Below are 20,722 nucleotides of genomic sequence, written 5' to 3' on the forward strand. Positions count from 1 at the left end.
ACAGGACATGTCCATACAATGAAATATCATTTGGCAATAAAAAGGAAGGAAATACTGATACATACTAACACACAAGTGAAGTTTGAAAACACTATGCTAATTGAAAAGAGCCAATCACAAAAGACCAGATATATGATTCCATATACATGAAACACCCACAATAGGCAAGTCTATAGAGACAAACGGAGAAGGCAACGGCACCCCACTCCAGTGCTCTTGCCTGGAAAATCCATGGACGGAGGAGCCTGGTGGGCTGCAGGCCATGGGGTCGCTAAGAGTCGGACACGACTAAGCGACTTCACTTTCACTTTTCACTTTCATGCATTGGAGAAGGACATGGCAACCCACTCCAGTGTTCTTGCCTGGAGAATCCCAGGGACGGGGGAGCCTGTTGGGCTGCCGTCTATGGGGTCGCACAGAATCAGACACGACTGAAGCGACTTAGCAGCAGCAGAAGCAGGACTAGGAGTTGTGGGAGAAAAGGGGAGTGATTGCTAATCAGGTTTTTTTGGGGGGTGATGATGTAGTCTAAATTGTGTTAATGGTTTCACTGTGAATATGCTGAAAACCACTGAACTGGGCACTTTCAATGGGTGAATTGTATGTGTGTATGTCTCAATAAATTTCATAACAGATTTCATAACAGATTTCATAACAAATTTCATAACAAATTTCATAACAGATTTCATAACATATATAAAGCTCTGACCCAATCCATGCATTTTACCAATGACTTTTAAGATATAAATGCCAAATTATAAATAGTTTTTGAAGGAAATCTTTCTAAAATGCATGACTCACTTCTCATATTCTTAAAGAAACATGAATAAAGTCTTAGCTCTTTTGATGACTCAGGGTCATGTGAGAATCAATTACTGTACCCACTATATACTGATGCCCTTAAGTACCACATAAACCTGTGCTTCCCTGGCTGCTACGGTTTGAGTATTCATCTGTCTCTGTTATAGCTTTCTATGTCTTTCTTTTCAGCTAATGCTGTTAATTTCTTGGCTGCTGTTGGTGTACTGTAATGTCTATCCCTAACCTGCTATGTATGATTGCAGAGAAACCAGAAGATCAAGTCTGTTAAAGCTGTGACTTGGGTGAAAGTAAATAGACTCGAGAGAGTCCAGGAAGTACTCCAAGTGCAAAATGCACGAGCATCTCCAACTTGATCTACTTTCCAACACTGATTTTTGGCAGCTCAGAAGGGTTTGTTTCCTTCCAGATTCTCAGCTGCCTTCTGGGTTATGGCTGCCAAGATGCCAGAAGTGATGATCGCTGTGATCAGCAGGAACAGCCAGATGTAATATATAATTGGGAAAAGAGAGTCAAATTTCACAGATATATGAGTATTCAAAATATTTTGTCTGGTGCCACTTAGTTTGGGGGCATGGTGACCTTCTCTATCACTAAGGTGAGACTGTCAAACTCTTGAGCATGGGAGCTTTTTTTTTTTTAAACATCTTAACTGTGGATCTCAAATATGAAAGAGGTAAAAACAGTATCTTACTTAAGTTGGTTTATTTTACAAAACATATCACGTATTTAACATTAAGTTAACCAATAAGAACGATGCTGTTTTGATGAACATAAAGACCGGAAAACTGTCATTTATGGATGACAGGCGCAGCGTCAGGAACCTCAGCACAGTTTATCTTTGTACTTTCTTTGGATTACACAATATGGAGACAAATTTGAGTCACAGACAGTAGGCGTAAATCCTATCTGGTTTTGCAGCAGTTTTCCCTACAATCTCAGAGATTTCGTGAATCAAAACTGATGCAGTAGCTTGAAAAGATTTACTGGAAATGTATCACAAAAAGCTGAATAGTAAAATATCTAACAGCTCCTCAGTTTACTTGTAGTAAACATTAAAAAAAAACAAAACAAAAAGCCTCTAAATCTTATACATGCTAAAACTCGACGACGACATAATCAGGACGCAACAGGTTATCCATTTACTTGTGAGAGCATTTGCCAACCAAATATGCCTAAGCCTTGCCCCAAATTTAATGGAGGGTGGTAAACGTGTGCTGAAGTACTAGCTTATGCAAGTTTATCTGGATGTGTGGGCATAGACACACAGGCCAAATTTCAAAAAATACTTCAGGGCTGCACACATGCCAATCAAAGGTCTCTTTTTAGAAGTTCTGGAGAAGTTTATTCCAGGGTCTATAAAAAATGCAGCAGCATTGTAACAACTAGTGTTAAGGGCATACTATGTGCCAGGCGCTGTGCCAGGAGCTTCACAGGCAATATTTAATTGTCATAACCGAACGAGGTACGCACTGTTATTATGCTCAATTTACAGATGACAAAACTGAGGCGCAGAGAGGTTAATGAACCCACCCAGACATTAGTTAAATGATCTCCAGCTTTTTAATTACAGCTTTTAAATAAATAAACAATTTTTTTTTAAATTGAAGTATAGTTGATTGTAGAATGTTGTGTTAGTTTCAGGTATACAGGTGTTTACACACACACACACACACACACACATCCTTTATTTATTTTTGGCCATGCCACACAGTATGTGGAATCTTAGTTCCCTGACCAAGGCTTGAATCCGTGCTCCCTGCATTGGAAGCACAGTCTTAACCACATGACTGCAGTTATATCAATAAGAACTCACTGATGTTTAACTGATTTGATCCCTAGGAATGTTTGACAAACAAGAGTGATACTAGACAGATTCAGGATCTTTTTTTTCTCTTTTGTGGTTAACCTGAAATACAGGGTCATCGGTGGAGAGATTGCCTGAATCACAAATATCTCACAAGTTTCAGCAATGTCCCTCTTGGCTCAACCCTGAATCTAGCACCTCCAGATTGCCAGGCCCGAGTCCAGACCTACATCCTACTTGTCTTTCTTTATCTCCAGTGTGAGTGCTAGCTTGCCTGTTCCCAGCCTACTGACTTCAGAAGAAAGGAGGGGAGAATTCTTGTAAGACTGTTCCTAACCTCTCAATGAGGGCTTCCCTAGTGGTTCAGTGGTGAAGAATCTACCCGCCAATGCAGGATGCACAAGGTCAATCCCTGGGTTGGGAGGATCCTCTGGAGAAGGAAATGACAACCCACTCCAGCATTCTTTCCTGGGAAATCCCATGGACAGAGGAGCCTGACAGGCTACAGACCATGGGGTGGCAGAGTCAGACACAACGGAGCAACTAAACAACAAGAAACCTCTCAAGCTCAAGACAAAAACTACATAGGAGATACCAGATGCTTCCATCTCAGTGATTTTGGAGTGACCCCAAAGCATCTGTTTTGGGGCACAGGACTATTTCATCCCAAGAAAGGTTTAAAAATCTCAGACCATGAAGAAATGGTTAAAAATTAATGATATTATGGAAATAGTACTTTAAGCATAAAAGCTATCTACAAATTCTTATAGAAAAAAAAATTAATGATAAACAAATAATAAAAGGTACTGCCCCCCCCCCCCCCCCCACCGCAAAAAAGAAAAGGAATCCTTCAGGGCAACACGATATCAGATTTTCAGCTATCAACAAATAGGATGCAACAATTTTAACCATGGTTAGATAACTGAATTTATTCATCTCATCGTGCATCATAAAATACTATTTTCTCAATTGGATATAATACATTGTTAATGTTTTTAGCAAATAACAGATTATGCCTATTTTTTTAAAGCATTCTTATCCTTTAAACATATATATGAAAATATCTACCACTGAAATGATACGATATCTGAGATTTGCTTTCAATATCATCCAGTTTGGGAGGGGAAGATTTGCATGTAATAGCCTAAATAAGATTGGACATGAGTTGATAACTGAGTTGAGTGATGAGTACTTAGTAGTTAGTTATACCATATACTCTGCTGATGCTGCGTCGCTTCAGTCGTGTCCGACTCTGTGCGACCCCATAGATGGCAGCCCACCAGGCTTCCCATCCCTGGCATTCTCCAGGCAAGAACACTGGAGTGGGTTGCCATTTCCTTCTCCAAGGCATGAAAGTGAAAAGTGAAAGAGAAGTCGCTTAGTCGTGTCCGACTCTATCGACCCCATGGACTGCAGCCCACCAGGCTCCTCCATCCATGGGAGTTTTTAGGCAAAAGGACTAGAGTGGGGTGCCATTGCCTTCTCCGACCATATATTCTAGTTTTGTATAATGTTTGAAATTTTCCTAAATAAAAAGATTTAAAAACAAAAATCCCAACACTCTCCAAATACTTCTTCAGGACAGTGAGAGAATAAATGGAGCATAATGAGTTGCCTTTGGAGTAAAATGCAAGTGGGGATGAAATGGAGAAGTCCCTTTTTTGCTTGAGAGATCCTGTTTTGGAAGCAAACTTACATACCAAGTTCTTTCTCCTCCTGGCTGAGACAAATTTCAACCTGCCCATCATAACCAGAAACATGAAATGAAGATACTCTGGCAACTCCACCCTGTTGCTTCAGCAGCAGTAAATTCTAAATCAGTGTAGAAATTCTAAATTGGCAAGGCTCAACTGGGGCTGGATTTATACCTATAGCCTCTTGATGAAAGTGAAAGAGGAGAGTGAAAAAGTTGGCTTACAGCTCAACATTCAGAAAACTAAGATCATGGCATCTGGTCCCATCACTTCATGGGAAATAGATGGGGAAACAGTGGAAACAGTGTCAGACTTTATTTTTGGGGGCTTCAAAATCACTGCAGATAGTGATTGCAGCCATGAAATTAAAATATGCTTACTCCTTGGAAGGAAAGTTATGACCAACCTAGATAGCATATTAAAAAGCAGAGACATTACTTTGCCAACAAAGGTCTGGCTAGTCAAGGCTATGGTTTTTCCAGTGGTCATGTATGGATGTGAGAGTTGGACTGTGAAGAAAGCTGAGCACCGAAGAATTGATGCTTTTTGAACTGTGGTGCTGGAGAAGACTCTTGAGAGTCCTTTGGACTGCAAGGAGATCCAACCAGTCCATCCTAAAGGAGACCAGTCCTGGGTATTCATTGGAAGGACTGATGCTGAGGCTGAAACTCCAATACTTTGGCCACCTCATGCGAAGAGCTGACTCACTGGAAAAGACCCTGATGCTGGGAGGGATTGGGGGCAGGTGGAGAAGCGGACGACAGAGGATGGCATGGCTGGATGGCATCACCGACTTGATGCACATGAGTTTGGGTGAACTCCGGGAGTTGGTGATGGACAGGGAGGCCTGGCATGCTGTGATTCATGGGGTCGCAAAGAGTCAGACACAACTGAATGACTGAACTGAACTGAACTGAAAGAAAAATTATATTGTTCTCCAATCCACAGGCGATGAGAGTGTAACTCAAAATTTGTTATTCAAGTAAAAGCAATGGTGAATTATGAAAGAAGTATAAAGAAGTCCAAAGTTATGATTTTGCTCTGATTAATACTTGGGTGCAAACATGTAAGTATACACACACACAAAGACATGTATGTTATTGTCTCCTTTCCTTGATTCCCATGCTGCACTGCTGGTACACTAACACCTACCTGCTCGTTCTACCTGCTGGGTCATCCAGCACTAGCCCCAAAGCGTTAGTCACTCAGTCGTGTTGGACTCTCTGCGACCCCATGGACTGCAGCCCTCCACTCTCCTATGCGCGTGGAATTCTGTGCAGGCAAGAATACTGCAGTAGGTTGCATTCCCTGCTCCAGGGGATCTTCCCGACCAGGGAGCAAACCCAGGTCTCCTCTATTGCAGGCAGATTCTTTACCATCTGAGCCACCGGAGCCCAGCTATTTTATTTTTTAGATATTTTTTTTCTGTGGGGGCCATTTTCAAAGTCTTTTTGAATTTGTTACAACATTGCTTCTATTTTATGCTTTGGCTTTGGCCATGAGGCATGTGAGATTTTAGCTTCCTTACTGGGGATAGAACCTGCACCCCCCTCAGTGGAGGGCAAAAGTCTTAACCACTGGACCACCAGGGAAGCATGTGTGCATGTGTGCTCAGCCATGTTTGACTCTTTGTGATCGCAAGGAGTGGGGCCCACCAGGCTCCTCTGTCCATGGAATTTTCCAGGCAAGAATACTGAAGGGGGTTGCCATTTCCTACTTTTCTCAGGGAAGTCCGAAGCCTAACTATTTTTGATGTAGAAATTTCAGAGGGAAAAAGGAAAGCAGATAATAGTTGTTCATCTAAAATCCAAGGGGGATTTGCTCCAGAACCTTGAACCCCTCCCCACCAAGTGGATACCAAAATCTTCAGATGCTCAAGTCCCTTATATAAAATAGCATAATATTTGTATACAACCTACATGCATCCTTCTGTATACTGGGGATAGAACCTGCACCCCCCTCATTGGAATGATCTCTAGATTACTTATAATACATAATACAATATAAATACTATGTAAATAGTTGCCAGTACATGGCAAATTCAAGTTCTGCCTTTTGGAACTTTCTGGAATTCTTTTTCAAATATTTTAATAGAATCTGTAGTTGGCTGAATCTGCCGACACAGAATCTGCAGGTACAGAGGGTTGACTGTGTGTGAGTCTAAATTCTACCCTTATATTACAGTGGGTTTTCAAACATTTGTAGAATACTTTCTTTCCTGAGAATGAGGCTCCATCATCTAATGTCTCATATTCTAGTACTGTCCTAAGTATCAGAAGATATATTGAGCTTTTTCTCCCATTCTCTGCCCACAAAGCTGTGATAATTCAGTTTGTATTACTGCTGCCCTCTGGGACTTTTCTCTGAGTGACATGTGACCTGTATTATGGTCAGTGGTCAATATTTAACAACCGGATCTCTGAAAATAAAGCCCTGATTTTTGGCGTTTGCCAATTCCCGTTGTGTAAATACACCCATTGTAGCCAATTTCAAGCTGTCAATACAAGGACACTGACTGCAGAGTTGGGATGTAATGTATACAGCTGGCTCCGAGAGCCTGTAGCAGCCAGTTCCAGCACACCACTGGAACTCCTGGTTTGCCCAAGATGGTTCTGGCATCTTTATTAATGGTACCCTCTACCACTCTGTAAGGCTGCTGATGCAAAGGAGACATGGACATTTTGGACACAGTGGGGGAAGGAGAGAGTGGGATGATATGAGAGAATAGCACTGAGACATATACATCACCAACAGGTAAAACAGATAGCCAGTGGGAGGTCAGTGTATGATGCAGGGAACCCTAAGCCAGTGCTCTGTGACAACCTAGAGGGGTGGGATGGGGAGGGAGGTGGGAGAGGGGTTCAGGAGGGAGGGGGCGTATGTATACCTAATGCCTATTTATGTTGCTGTAAGGCAAAAACCATCACAATATTGTAAAGTAATTATCCTCTAATTAAGAAAAAAATAAAATAATTTTTAAAAGACTGCTGATGAAATATTATGTGGTCACTGCAAAGAATAAATCACATTTGGGCTACTTCTTCACAGTAGAAAGCTTCCATGAAAGGAAAGAAGACGTGATACCTTCCCTGACCAAACTCATGCTATCTTTCTTCTAAATACATGGTATCTCTTTAGATGTTTTTCATCAAATGAAGGTAGCTGAGGAAATATGAATGGTGAACAGTTTTAACTATGTTCAAGCCTTCTGACTCATACACACAGTTTCAGGACTTATGGAACTGCCATAGCACAGGAGTAGAATAAAGTCATGTAACTGGTTTCAGGCTACACTACAGCTTGGAATCACATGGAAGTAAATATCACACCCAGAGTCTAGCACGGTACCTTGGCCCAAAGGAATAAAAACTGACTGACCCCTGTGCGACCCATGGGGAGTATTAAATCTCAGTTTTCAAGGTCACCCAGGTCAATACTTACCTGATCTCCTTTATGACAGTCCAAAAAAAGTCATCCTGTAGTCTAAACTTTAATACTTTCTGGTAAGTCAATACAACCTGTACTCAATCACATGGGTGAAGGAATCTGTCAGCTGAGAGTATGGCTCTTGGTTCTTCAAAGGGTGGGACCCCAAGGAAAAGTAAAAATAAAATAGCTATCTTTAAATATCTATATAATATAAATTAGATGTGCTGCATTGTCAAGGAACACAGGGTAGAAACTGTGAGATGGATTCTGACTTAGTGTAAGGAAGGATATCTAACATCAACTCCCGTAATTTCTATTGAGTGCCTATGTTTTGATGGAAGACTCACCATACTGCTGAATCTCAAGTCAGCTGAGACTGAGCTTCAAGTCAGCTAAGTCCATCCCTGTCTCTTCCACTCCTGGACTGCTTACTTCAGGCTGTAAAGCAGTTGTTTTTCCGTAAGCCCCAGGATTCCCAGCAACTGGTACCACTTAGGCTGGCTTTAGCTTACAGAGGTCCATGCAGGTCCAGAGTGTCCCGAGCCTCTATCTAAAGTCCTGTGGCCTAAGATTCAGCATAGAGTCAAGGCCAGACAACACCAGAAGGTTCATATTCTGGCCTTGCAGGCAACAAGCACCCAGAAGTATCCATCTCATCTTCTGCCAGAACAAAGTTTGCTAGGCTGAGGGTTAAAAAACAACACCTAAGCACTGGATGTGGCTGTTCTGAATTCTGAAGCTTTGTTTGTGCAGCTTTTATAAAGGAAAAGTGCTCCCTTTCCTTATCTTTCTCCTCTCCATGGTGCCTGTCTGCCTCACTCAAGGGCTGAGATATCAAACGGTAAAAGATCAAAGGAAGATACTTCCTGTTTTAAAAATAACTTTGTCCTGACACTAGATTAGCAGTAACATAAGTTACACAGCTTTCTTATTCACATCATTCTCAGGCAGGGCCTGCTCCTACTTGGTCTCAAGAGTTGCCATGGAGCCACCTATGAAAGTGACAGTGAGATAAAGACACGACACAGCCATGTGTCCTGCTTCCAGAAACCTCAGAAGGAATTAAGGAAGCTTCCATTTAGGAGATGATGTCAGATCAGGTTGGAGGATACCCTGAAACCCTGTCCACAAAAGTACTCAGTCAGAGCAAGATGGGTTGATGAGAATCCTGAGATTTTAGAAAGATTTGAAAGCCTCTGTGACTAAATAATAGCAAGAAAATTAATATTGAATACCTTTTATAAATAGTAGCTAGTATGAATAGTAAAATATCTTTTGCTCTGCACACATCAGGATATAGGCATTCTACTATACGAGACTTCACCTACATTTCCCACATTTGGTGCTCAAAACCGGTAAGATGTGTGTGTGCATGCTAAGTCCCTTCACTTGTGTCTGACTCTTTGCGACCCTACAGACTGTAGCCTGCCAGGCTCCTCTGTCCACGGGATTCTCCAGGCAAGAATACTGGAGTAGGTATCTATCTATTTCCTTCTCTAGGAGATCTTCTCGACCCAGGGATGGAACTCACATCCCTTCTGTCTCCTGCACTGGCAGGTGGGTTCTGTATCACTAGTGCCACCGGGAAAGCCCTATTTTCCACATTTGGTCCTCACCACTGGTAAGACAGATGCCAGTTATTTGTAGTCAACAAAGTGAGCCTCTGAGAAGGTAAGCATCTCAACTGAGACTGCACTGTGAACAGGTAGTAGAATGAGGCTCCGAATCCAGGTCTGGTGACTCCAAAGCTCCTTCCACTCTAGAACACCACCCATTCATCCTGGGAATCCAAGAGGGTCCTGAGCCTGGTCTCCTGACCCAGCAGAGTCCAAATCGAAGCTCAATTTTCCCGAGTCCCGGAGCCCTTGCTCGGTTTCCTGGAGAAGGATAAACGGAAATTTATTCCTCACAGTCCTGGAATCCAAGATTAAGACACTGGCAGATTCAGTGTCTGGTGAGCTCAGTTCCTAGAAAGCGGTCTTTTTTATTTTTAAGCTTTTTATTTTGCATTGGCGTATAGCTGATCAACAACGCTGTGACGGCTCCAGGTGAACAGTGAAGGGACTCAGCCGTGCATATACATGTATCGATTCTCCCCCAAACTCCCCTCCCCTCCAGGCTGCCTCACAACATTGAGTGGAGTTCCATGTGCCACACAGTAGCTCCTTGCTGGTTATCCACAGATAACTGTCTTTTTGCTTTTAACCTCTGGAGAATTCTCTGGCCTCGTCCTTATGACCTAATCACTTCTAAAACGCCCCACCTCTTATTACCATTATCTTGAGGGTTAGGATTTTGATATCTGAATTTCGGGGGGACACAAGAAATAAATCTAGAGTAGGACCTATCTCATAGGGAGCTGGGAGTGCTGTAATGAGATAATCCATGTAAAATGTTTTGGTTCCTGGCACAGAGTAAGGGTCCCTTAACATCGGCTACTGTTACCTCCACTAACACATGAATGAGCTTTTTGCCAAAGGTGTACCAACTGTATACACCGATCTCTTCTACAAGTTTTACAGAACACACTTCCTTTCCCAAAATAATAGGCTTAATGTGGCAGAAAAGAAGGCAGCTAGCTGAAAATGGAGGCAGACTTGGCTTTGAATTCTGGCTCTGCCGTTCACTGACTTCAGGTAGGTTGCTTCAATTCTCCAGGCCTTTCTTTCCCCATCGTATAAATCGAGTGTGGGAGTGCTGACCACATTCTTTTGTAAAGACACATAGAGAGCAATGGGACACACAGCTGTTGCTCAATCATAGCTAAGCTAGTTACTTGGTCAATCAAAGTGACCACTGTAAGTACCCACTATTGTCATAAATCTTTTCACCTTCTTTCCAAACTATAGAGAAATCTGTTAGAGGCACAGATCATTATTTTGATGTAACTGCCTCTAAAAATAACACTCCCTTACCCCTTGGAATCATTGACTGCTTTCAAATACACTCCCAAGGATAAAACATAGTCAAACATACACACATACAATTAGCCAACTCTAAGCATCTAAAAGATCTCATAAATTAAGTAATGAGATACCAAGCTTGATAGCTGCACTATCCAGAGGAAAGAAAGGTCTGCTGAGACATTCTGAGCACCCTATCTAATTCAGAATATTGTCATCCCAAGGCGAACACTGCCCTACACAGTGAAGGTAAAGCATAAAATTAAATGTAATGGAAGTCAAACCTTGATTGCTTTTCATGGTTATTGGTTTGTATTAAAACATACATACACACTATTAAGAGTCAGGCTATCACACACATTTAAACAAAAAACCAACCCCAAACCTGTTAATTAAAACCAGTACTCTTCTTTCCTGACTAATTATGTCTCCAAAAACCATGCTGGATTTTGTTTTATACCCTTGTTGAATGTCCCACATGTTAAAAATTAACAGCACTCTTTCTGTCAAAATTTTTGGTTACTGTGCCAAACAAAATATGTTTTGTATTAACGTTGAAATTCACTTGGCCTTTTGGGGAAAAGTGGTGTTAAGGTCCCTAATGAATCCTCACACCTAATTTAACCACGTAGATACTGAACACTTGGGCACTTAAATTCATAAATCTCTAGTCCAAATGTGCATTGTAGAATTCATAACTTCACTGACAAACTTAGAAATCGTACCACATCCCCGAGGTAGGAATTCTAGAGTGTGCCCCTGCTTTCCATCCTAAGTCTTTTGTTCTTGATTTGCAAAGCTTGTCCACCATCTAGAAGTTCTGATTATGTTTTTAATAAAAACGCATATATAGTCACACCGTTCCAGCCAGAAAATTCTACCTATTTACCTTTATATCCTGGTTTTTCCATTAGCCCGATTCAGAAGTTGGGGAAACTCTAGGTGCCAAAGCTAAATATCCTAATATTTAGGAAAGTGAAGACTTACACTTTGTCAATGGTGGCCAGCTAAAACTGGTAATAGACTTGTGTTTCTTCAGTTTATACCCCACGAATGTGTTAGGTGCATAATGAACTCTCACCCATTTTCTGCTCGAGTTCTATCTGCATGATCTCAGAATCCAGAACTTCAACTAGGAGGCTGCAGGCACTGCTCCAGCCCTTATTCCTGCTTGTTGAAGAGGGCAGCTCACATCCTCGAGTCTTCTGATGACTCTCAAATATTTGCCTTTCTATAGCATAGTGTTTGCTGGCTCAAACAGCAAAAAAGTTATCTCCTTTGCATTTTTCTCCTCTCTTCAGTAGTATGGCTCATCTACAAGTATCCTTAGGGTCTAAAACATCCAGGATTTCAAGGCAACAGCTCTATACTTTTTTGTGCCATTTCTGTTCCTTCTCCAAAAAGTATATATTCATCAGTTTCATCAAAAATAAAAGAGTTATGTACAAAATTGTTGCTGCTGCAGTGTTTATGATGTTTAGAGACTCAAGCTGCAGTCTAAAGCTACTAGAGACAGGTTAAATAGATTACGGTGTATCTATATAATGGAATATTGGGAATGTAATACAACCACTACAAATGACGCTTTAATGCTGTAAGAAAATGCTTTTACTAAGATTTTCAAATAAAAAAGGGTAAGTTGGGAGTTTGGGATTGATATATATAGTACTATATTTAAAATAGATAATCAACAAAGACCTACTGTATAGCATAGCTGGTGGTGTTTAGTTGCTAAGTTGTGTCTGACTCTTGTGTGACCCCATGGACTATAGCCCACCAGGCTCCTCTTTCCATGGAATTTTTTTTCAGGCAAGAATACTGGAGTGGGTTGCCATTTCCTTCTCCAGGGGATCTTCCTGACCCAGGGACCAAACCTGTGTCTCCTGTGTTGGCAGGAAGGTTCTTTATCATTGAGTCACATGGAAGCCCACTGTACAGCATTGGGAACTATTGATACTTCGTAATAATTTATAATGGAAAAGAAAATGAAAAGCAATAGATATATGTATATGTAAAACTGAATCACTTTGCTGTATATCTGAAACTAATATAACATTGTAAATCAACTATGCTGCTGCTGCTGCTGCCAAGTCGCTTCAGTCGTGTCCGACTCTGTGCAACCCCATAGACAGCAGCCCACCAGGTTCCCCCATCCCTGGGATTCTCCAGGCAAGAACAGTGGAGTGGGTTGCCATTTCCTTCTCTAATGCATGAAACTGAAAAGTGAAAGTGAAGGCGCTCAGTCGTATCCGACTCTTCTCGACCCCCTGGACTGCAGCCCACCAGGCTCCTCCATCCATTGGATTTTCAAAGCAAGAGTACTGGAGTGGGTTGCCATTGCCTTCTCCATCATTACTCCCAGACATAACCAATTAGATCATATCTTCTTATTTTCAATAAGCAGTCAGCACTTCTCAAATAATTCAGAACATTGATTTCCAGGTATTTATCTCTTATGCTATTTATCCAAATAGATTTACATTGGAATTGAGCACTTTAGAAATGTATTAATAACAAAAATGTATTAAACACTTATAATTGGACCACATATGGCTTTCCTTGTCTTCTATATAGATATACTTACTCAATCATTAATTTACTTATAGTAATACCATCCAGACCTATGAATAGTAATAGCCTGAGAACAAAATCCTGAGCATTAACGTCTGACCTCAGAGTTACAGGGTTTAACCAAATCATTTATTCACACACACCTCAGATATGCATTGGTTCAAACTTTGCACCTTTCCATTCATGCGTACCTTTGTTTACTGATTCCCTAATTAAGTCACTAATAATAATAAAGTCAATATGTAAAATTCAAAAAACCCTAAAAACAATATCCTAGAATATTACTAAGGTCTATCTATAGGCTTATTTTTCATAAAACTAAGATGCTATGTCTTTTTTGCAGCAGATCACGTTACACACAAAGATTATGGGCTTACTTGCTTCATGTCAATCCCATATTTATACTTTATCTACTATGCCTGTCCTTCATTCACTTAACTTTTCCATGTTTTAAAGATGGTACATATGGTAGCCAGCCTCCAAGACAGCATCCAAGGATTCCTGGCTCCTAGTACTCGTAGCCTTGCAGTCTCCTCCCATATTAAATCAACTATGGTCCAACATAAAATAAAAATTTAAAAAATCGTATCTTAGTGTGATCCAAAATTACCTTCAGCAAACGGCACATTTTAAACAGCCATTTTCTCTGGGTGATGGTATTTGTGAGCACTTCTTCCTGCTTTGTTTCCTCCAGTTTGTATTATGTAATATTTTTATTGGAACAAGGGTGTTGGAAGTAACTGTGGGACTAGGAGTGTCATAGATAATCAAATAAAACGTTTTGGCTTTCTTATATTAGCCAACTCCCACCTTTTTGTAAACAAGAAAGTCAATCTGAGGTGTCTCTGTCAGCTCAGTCTCTTGTCCTATGGGTTAGTGGTGGACAGTGTTTTGCATGTGTGATAACAACTGGCATTTGCCAAATAACTGCTATGTGCCAAGCAGGAATGTACATATATATATATATATATATATATATATACACACACACACACACATATAATATATATCTTATTTAATCCTCAGATCAACCTGATCACATAGTATGATTAGCTCCATCTTATCAATACTGAAACTGAAGCATAGAGGTTAAATAAGTAGCCCCAGGTCACCCAGATGCAATTTAAACTCAAGCCCTCCAGAGTCTGGATAACTCCACCATTTACAAACATTAGGCTCTTGGCATTTTATTAGGACTATAAAATTAGTTTCAAAATATTTGGGAAATGAGCTGACTTCATAAGGTGCTACTTACGTATGCTTCAAAGAATCAGAACACCAAGGAGCATACAAAAGGATTCTCCCTATAGAGACCTTACCGAGACTCCATTGAAGGGCTTTCGCCTCATCTGTCCCATGGATGGAAATGGCTACTTTGATGAGGTGGTGATGATGTCACCTGTACCTTTTTCGTCAACATCAATCAAGTATTCATGTATCCAAGTTGCAAAGCATATGAAAAAAACTATCATCTGTAATAAGACTTCCAACTTAATTGGGGAGATAAGACCAATAACATGCAGGGACAAGGCAAAAATAAAAAATTTTTAAATGATAATAAAATGCTAAGCCATGTGGTAGACTAGATGACTAGGGTGGAAGTTATGAAGAAAGAACTCTCAGCTCTTTAGAATCTTAGCACTTTGAAAGTACAAGAAACAACCCTTGAAGATCATTTCGTGGACTCCAGCATTCCAAGAGGAGATCTAACCTGGTTGAGGCCACACAATTGCTCAGTAGCAGAGACAGGTAAAGTAACCAAGGAAGCTCAATGAACAGTTAAGTCTTGGAAAAGCTTTCCAAGGATAAGCACAGTGAGTGAGGTCATGGTACTTTTGATGAACAGAGTGGACAAGATTTCCTGGTTTAACAAAATCAACCTGCCACTACTCTGATTTTTAGATTACAAGATTGTGAATAGTCCTCGTACTGAGGGATTAGATTTAATTTTTTTAAATAATCAAAAACTACTGAATTGCCTGTTTCGTTGCATTCATTATTTTCAAAAATGCAGTATTTCAAAGTGTATTGCACTCTACCCAATATATTACTAAATAGAAACACATCTACCCACATATGCATTCCAGGTGCCTATCTGACAGAAGTGATACCTGGCTGTCCTAAAGCACTTCTGGTTCAGATAGAAACAGGAGTCTGAAGTTGCAGACTGTAAGTAGGAAGTAGTTATTTGTCCAACTTTGATGATTTTATCAACAATACACTCAAGTAAATTAAATTTCATTTAAATTTCATTTAAAGCATGTAAATACTCTTTGTAATAATTGCTTATGTAAAATTTATCAGTCATCAGAAAACAGAGAGATACTTAAGTCTAAGTAGATTTGTTTTAGATTACCTAAAAAATCAACTGATTTGGCAAATTTTTTCTTTTTTTTTGTAAAAAGATACTTGAATATTAATACACAAGGTATAAGGATCCTAAATTAAACCTAATTTCAACTAAGAAAATTTGGTAGTGAACACAGCAGATGTGGCTTAGAACATGTAAAATTTATTTCAGAAATGTTTGTTCAAATTTGAGGAAAAAATAGGCTAATGAAACACCAATTCTGATGAATTTTTTTAAAAAGTTGATAAATAAGTATGATCACTAAACGTAAAATACGTACGGTTTTCATTAAAAAAAAAAAAAATACAAAACCTATTTCAATACCTGACAAAACACACAGGCATAAATTTATACTTTCTTATATTCTAAATAATGCTTCCAGTGGATTTTCAAGCAAAAGTTAAGCCTCAAGGTTATTCCTCTGCCTTCCTGCAGAGAAAATTGTTGAGAGTATATTTTCAATTCCTCAAAAATTATTTCAAGAGGTATAATACACTCAAACATAGACCATTTATGCTCGCAATACTACATAAAAACTCAAAGCAGTTCTCTTTGTTATATTTTAGCTATTTACATTTTAAACTCTAATATAGTTTGTTAAAGTAAATCAGAGAAATAAATGAAATGTGGCTTCAAAAGAAGTAAAACAGGTTAATAAATCATAAACAATCAATACTAGTGCATAAATAAAGTCATTTTCTAACAAGGTTCAAAAACAAAAGAAAACAGAAATTCAGGTTTTAGATGCCTTCCTTACAACCCTACCAATCTGCTGTGTGGGTTCAAAGTTCCTGACAAGAAGTTAACTTTGAACCTGAACTTTCAGACTTACAAAACACAAGTATCAGAGTTACTGAGTCCCACAGTTGGGTTAAAAAGCTTCCCAAAGTCTCAGACTTTAACTGAATGCAGAAAAGCTAAGAGTCTAAGATAATAAACAGAAACAGCAAAAAGTGAAGTTGCCAAATATCAAGGTTTTACAGATGAATCTAAAGTATATCTAGCAATTTCCCTGTATGAAACAATAAATAACCTATACGCAAATATGCATGTTTGAATGCAATCACGTTATTAGCATGCATTCTACTTACTTTGCTTTTTGCCATTTATAAGCTTCATTGGGGAGACCCAGAAAGAGGTAACAAGTTGAAAGAAGTTCGGCTCAGATAAGAAACAGCTGTATACTTGATCTACAAATTTGCATCTCAGAACGTTCAGTGGGGGAGAGACTCTTCTCAAACTAACATATATACAAGCTTTAGATTGTGAAATTACGCATTTCAGCTTTCAGCACTGTATATTACTATTGGAAACCTCAACTCTACCTCCCCATTCTCCGAAAAAAAAAAAAAAAAAAAATCCACCTCCAATCTTCATTGGTCCACATAGTTCCGGCCCACATGGTATCAGTGGGTGTGTCCCTCCCAACAAGTCCTCTCATTGGCTGCGAGGAAACAGCCTCTAATAGGCTGTGATTTGGGGGGCTGTCAAACTCCACGCCTCCAGACCTCGCGCTCGCCAATAGACCCAGGGAGCTGGCGGCTCCTCTGCGATTCAAAGGGCAGGCTGACTGCCTGAGCGCCAACCCCAGAAAGATGAGCTCTCAGAAAAGGACGAGGAGAAGGGCGACGGCAGCTCAGGCTCGCCCCCCACCGCTGCTCGACTCCTACTCCCGGACCGCACCAAATGTTGGCACACGTGCATTTTCCCACCGACAAATTAGCGCGTTTGCCTTCTGCAGAGCCGTTACCCGAGGAGCAGCTCAGAAGCCGAGTCAAACCGGCCCATTTTACAGATGAAAGCAGGAAAGGGATCTGTAGCGCCTGGCGCCCCTGGGGAAAGAATCAGTCCCGTGCGCCCCCTCAAAGCCGTCCCCAGACAGCCGGGGCTGGGATGCCCCGGGCGCGCTTAGGTGCCTGTCCCGCCGCTCCTGGGGGTCGCGCCCCGTTCTGCGCCCGCGCTCCCCTCCCTGAGAGACTTACGCGGCCTGTTCTTCCTCCCGGAGTCCATCCTCCTCCGCAGCCGGCATTTCTTGGCGGGGGAATCGTGCTGAGGGGGCGGCGGCTGTGGCTGGAGCTCTGGCTGGAGCGGCAGGCGCGGGGGTGCCGCGTCGCCGCCGCCCGGGGGGCCCCGGCTGCAGAGGCGCGACGGGTGGAACCCGTTGTGCAGCAGCCCGTTCACGGCTGCAGCGCCGACGCCGGCGGGAGTCCCCGGGGCGTGCGGGGCCGAGCGCTCAGGCTGCCCGCCGTGGTCGCCCATGCCAGAGGCTGGTGGGGCGGCGCGCGGGCCCCGGCTCAGACGGCCTCGCTGGAGGTCATTCTCGGACGTCTTTATTTCCCCGGATCCTCCTTGCGGCTTCCGATTCAGCAGCCGCAGAGCCGGCGCTGGAGGATGGCGAGCCGGGCGCTCCTCCCCTCCTCCCTCCGGCGTTCCCACCTCCTCCACGCCCTGCCCCTCGAGTGCCGGCCCCCCGGCGCCCGCCTGGAGCATGCCCGCTCCCGGCGCGGAATTGGGGATCCCCGCGCACCCCCAGCCGGGGCCCCCAGAGCCCGCCTTCCCCCGCTGCCCCAGTCGCGCGACTTCAAACGAGGCTTCCTCGCCTCCCAGACCTGTCCCCGCTACTGAGCATGCCCAGTCCTGCCCGCCACCGCCGAGCTTCAACATGGGGACTGAAGTTCTCCGGCTTCGCAAAGAAGAGATGGGCGGGTTGGGCTTTGTATGGCGGAGCAAGCCGAGAAGGGACTGGGCGAGGCCGGCGCGAGAGGAACGAGCAGCTTCGGGAGGAATGCGGGCAGGGGGAGGGGGGAGGCAATAAATATATGTAGAGGTTTGGGTTTGCTAATCCTGTCCGCACCGAGCTAGATACCTTTGCAAGGTCATTCACGTTGTCCCCTCCTCCCTGAAAGCTTTGTGAGCGTATATGTGTTTCTCTGGGTTTAGTTAAGTGACCAAACTACTCACAGGCACGAGGGGAAGAAGGAGAACGATTATTTATAGACAGGTAGGCAGATTTGGAGAGGGAGGGGAGTGTAATTTCTTTACTGGCACTCACAGACACCATGTGGCCTCATGGAGTTGTCTTTTACAGGGAGGAACCTAGGAATACAGTGTAAGGACAGTGAAGGACATAGATGTAGGCGGGATTAACCGGTGCTGGAAGAGACCAAGTAAACAGAAGCAGTCCCAAGCTATAAAAAGCACTTTCCTCACCCAGAAAGGACGCTGAAGAGACAATGTCACCCTATTTATAGAGTAAGGAGTTGCCTGTGTTTTCAGAGGGGCAGGCAGCATCACAGGGGAGACAGCACCACAACCCTGGAGTCAGAGCTGGATTCAAACTCCAACTCAGGCACCCAACAAACCCTGAGAAACTCATTGCTCAAGTTAACACACCTGGTTTCATGAAACAGGACTGGGCATGCTCAGTAGGCAGGACAAATTTGGGTGCTGAGGACCTTCCCAAAGTTGTGCAATCCCTTGAGGCCTCAGCTCTTGACTCTAGAAACTGTCTTGAGAAATCTGCTACAGTCCTGGTGCACAGTAAATGCCCCGAAGAGTTGGTTATCCTTATTACTGTTATTATTAGCAGATCGCCCTTCATTTCCAACAAGGGGAATAAACCATACTCACAGTCAGGTTTATTGTGTAACTTACTGTGTGTGATGTTCTCCATCATCTGCACTTATTTAATCTACAGAGGAGTCAGAGGCCTCAGAACACTCAGCAGCAGCCAGGGGCCTGTACCTGGAGGGGAATTCCTTCCAGCAGTCTAACCTGGAATCAGCTTTAGGACCCATGACCACTTGAGTGCACAGGTCCCTTGACTCCTTTTTTTTAGATATGGAAACTGAGCCACAGAGGGATGGCTGAGGTTATTAAGAACAAAGCAAAGAATAAACCAGGTGGTTAAATGACAAAGAATCCAATGGAGGAAACACAGGAGGCTTGGGTTCAATCCCTGGGCGGGGAAGATCCCCTGAGGAGGGCATGGCAATCCACTCCAGTATTCTTGCCCGGAGAATCCCATGGACAGAGGAACCTGGCGGGCTAGAGTCCACAGGGTTGCACAGAGCTGGACTCGACTGAGCTCGCACGCGCATTAAAGAATAAGTCTTAATTCTCCTATTTTTGTTTCCCTGACGTTATCATCTTATTTGAAAATATGAAGGAAAAACCTAGGTGACCTGGCCCCTGCCTCACCTTGAGCTCCTGATTCTCCCTCTATAGAGCAGCCTTTCAGTTCCTCAAACACACGAACATCCCTTTTCATCTGCTGTGTTCCCTTGCGTGTTCCCAGATGTCTGTTTACCAGATTCCAACTCAGTCTTCAGATCTCTACTTCAACCTCTTAAAGTAGCCTTCCCTGACCCTTGGAACAAGATTAGAGCTCCCTCCTCCTACGCTTGACCTTCATGACTATCAGTTTGTAACACCACAATGGGGGTATAATAGGACATGACTGAGTTGTTACAGTGATAAAATGAATATATATGTAAAGTGTCCAGCCCATCATAAGTGCTATAAAAAAGCTCAATATTTGATTGTGCGTCTCCCCCAACTACACTGTAATCTCCATTAAGGCAGATGACTCTCTTTCATAACTATCCTTAGGAAGCTCTTGGTAATTATTTGTGACTGAATAAATGACTTGGGTGGTATTTCCCCAGCGTGTCTCTCACTTTCTACTGTAAATTTGCTAAAAACAAAACGCCTGGATTGTCACTCCTAAATATTCAAATATAAAGCTTTCAAATTCTGACATAATTTAAGCTCAGTAGTTTAGGAAGCACTTTAGAGCAGAAATGCAGAGAGTTAGCAATGCAGTGTATCCAAGGACATATCCTCTCCAGCATGATTCCCAGGCATGGTGAGGAAGGCCTGAGCCAGGTGGCTCAGACCCAGGTAGGGCAGGAGCACTGGTGCTGGGGACAGAACATCCTCTGCCTGCTTCCTTTCTCTCGTCTTTGCTCTGGGTGCCTTGAATCGGTTATACCTTGCATGTGATAGAGAGGAAGCCAGGTGGCACATCGCAGGTTTATGGGGTGTGTGGGAGTCAGGCGGGTGCGGGGAGGTTGCGGTTCAGAGGTGTCATTTTGAGGTATGAACTATGATGTGCTCCAGCAGGGGAATGGAACAAATAATGTTTGGA

The 20,722-nt window shown here is 42.5% G+C and overlaps 1 protein-coding gene across 5 annotated transcripts in view; it reads right to left on the minus strand.

Moving 5' to 3' along the window:
• The window catches only part of PANK1 (pantothenate kinase 1), a 104,431-nt gene that overhangs the window by 38,191 nt on the left and 45,518 nt on the right, over nt 1–20,722 (minus strand). For 2 of the 5 annotated variants that reach the window (XM_024986071.2, XM_005225412.4), the window contains exon 1: nt 16,665–16,881. The exons of 1 other annotated variant lie outside the window; for it this stretch is intronic. In XM_024986071.2, coding sequence (XP_024841839.1) covers nt 16,665–16,692 — 28 coding nt within the window. In that variant the 5' untranslated portion in view covers nt 16,693–16,881. Of the gene's footprint in view, nt 1–16,664; nt 16,882–17,555; nt 18,908–20,722 lie in introns of those variants that run through there. 2 more of the 5 variants (XM_002698345.6, XM_005225411.5) reach the window with 2 other exon arrangements.

Source organism: Bos taurus, chromosome 26, assembly GCF_002263795.3.
Source record: "Bos taurus isolate L1 Dominette 01449 registration number 42190680 breed Hereford chromosome 26, ARS-UCD2.0, whole genome shotgun sequence".
Taxonomy (NCBI): Eukaryota; Metazoa; Chordata; class Mammalia; order Artiodactyla; family Bovidae; genus Bos; species Bos taurus.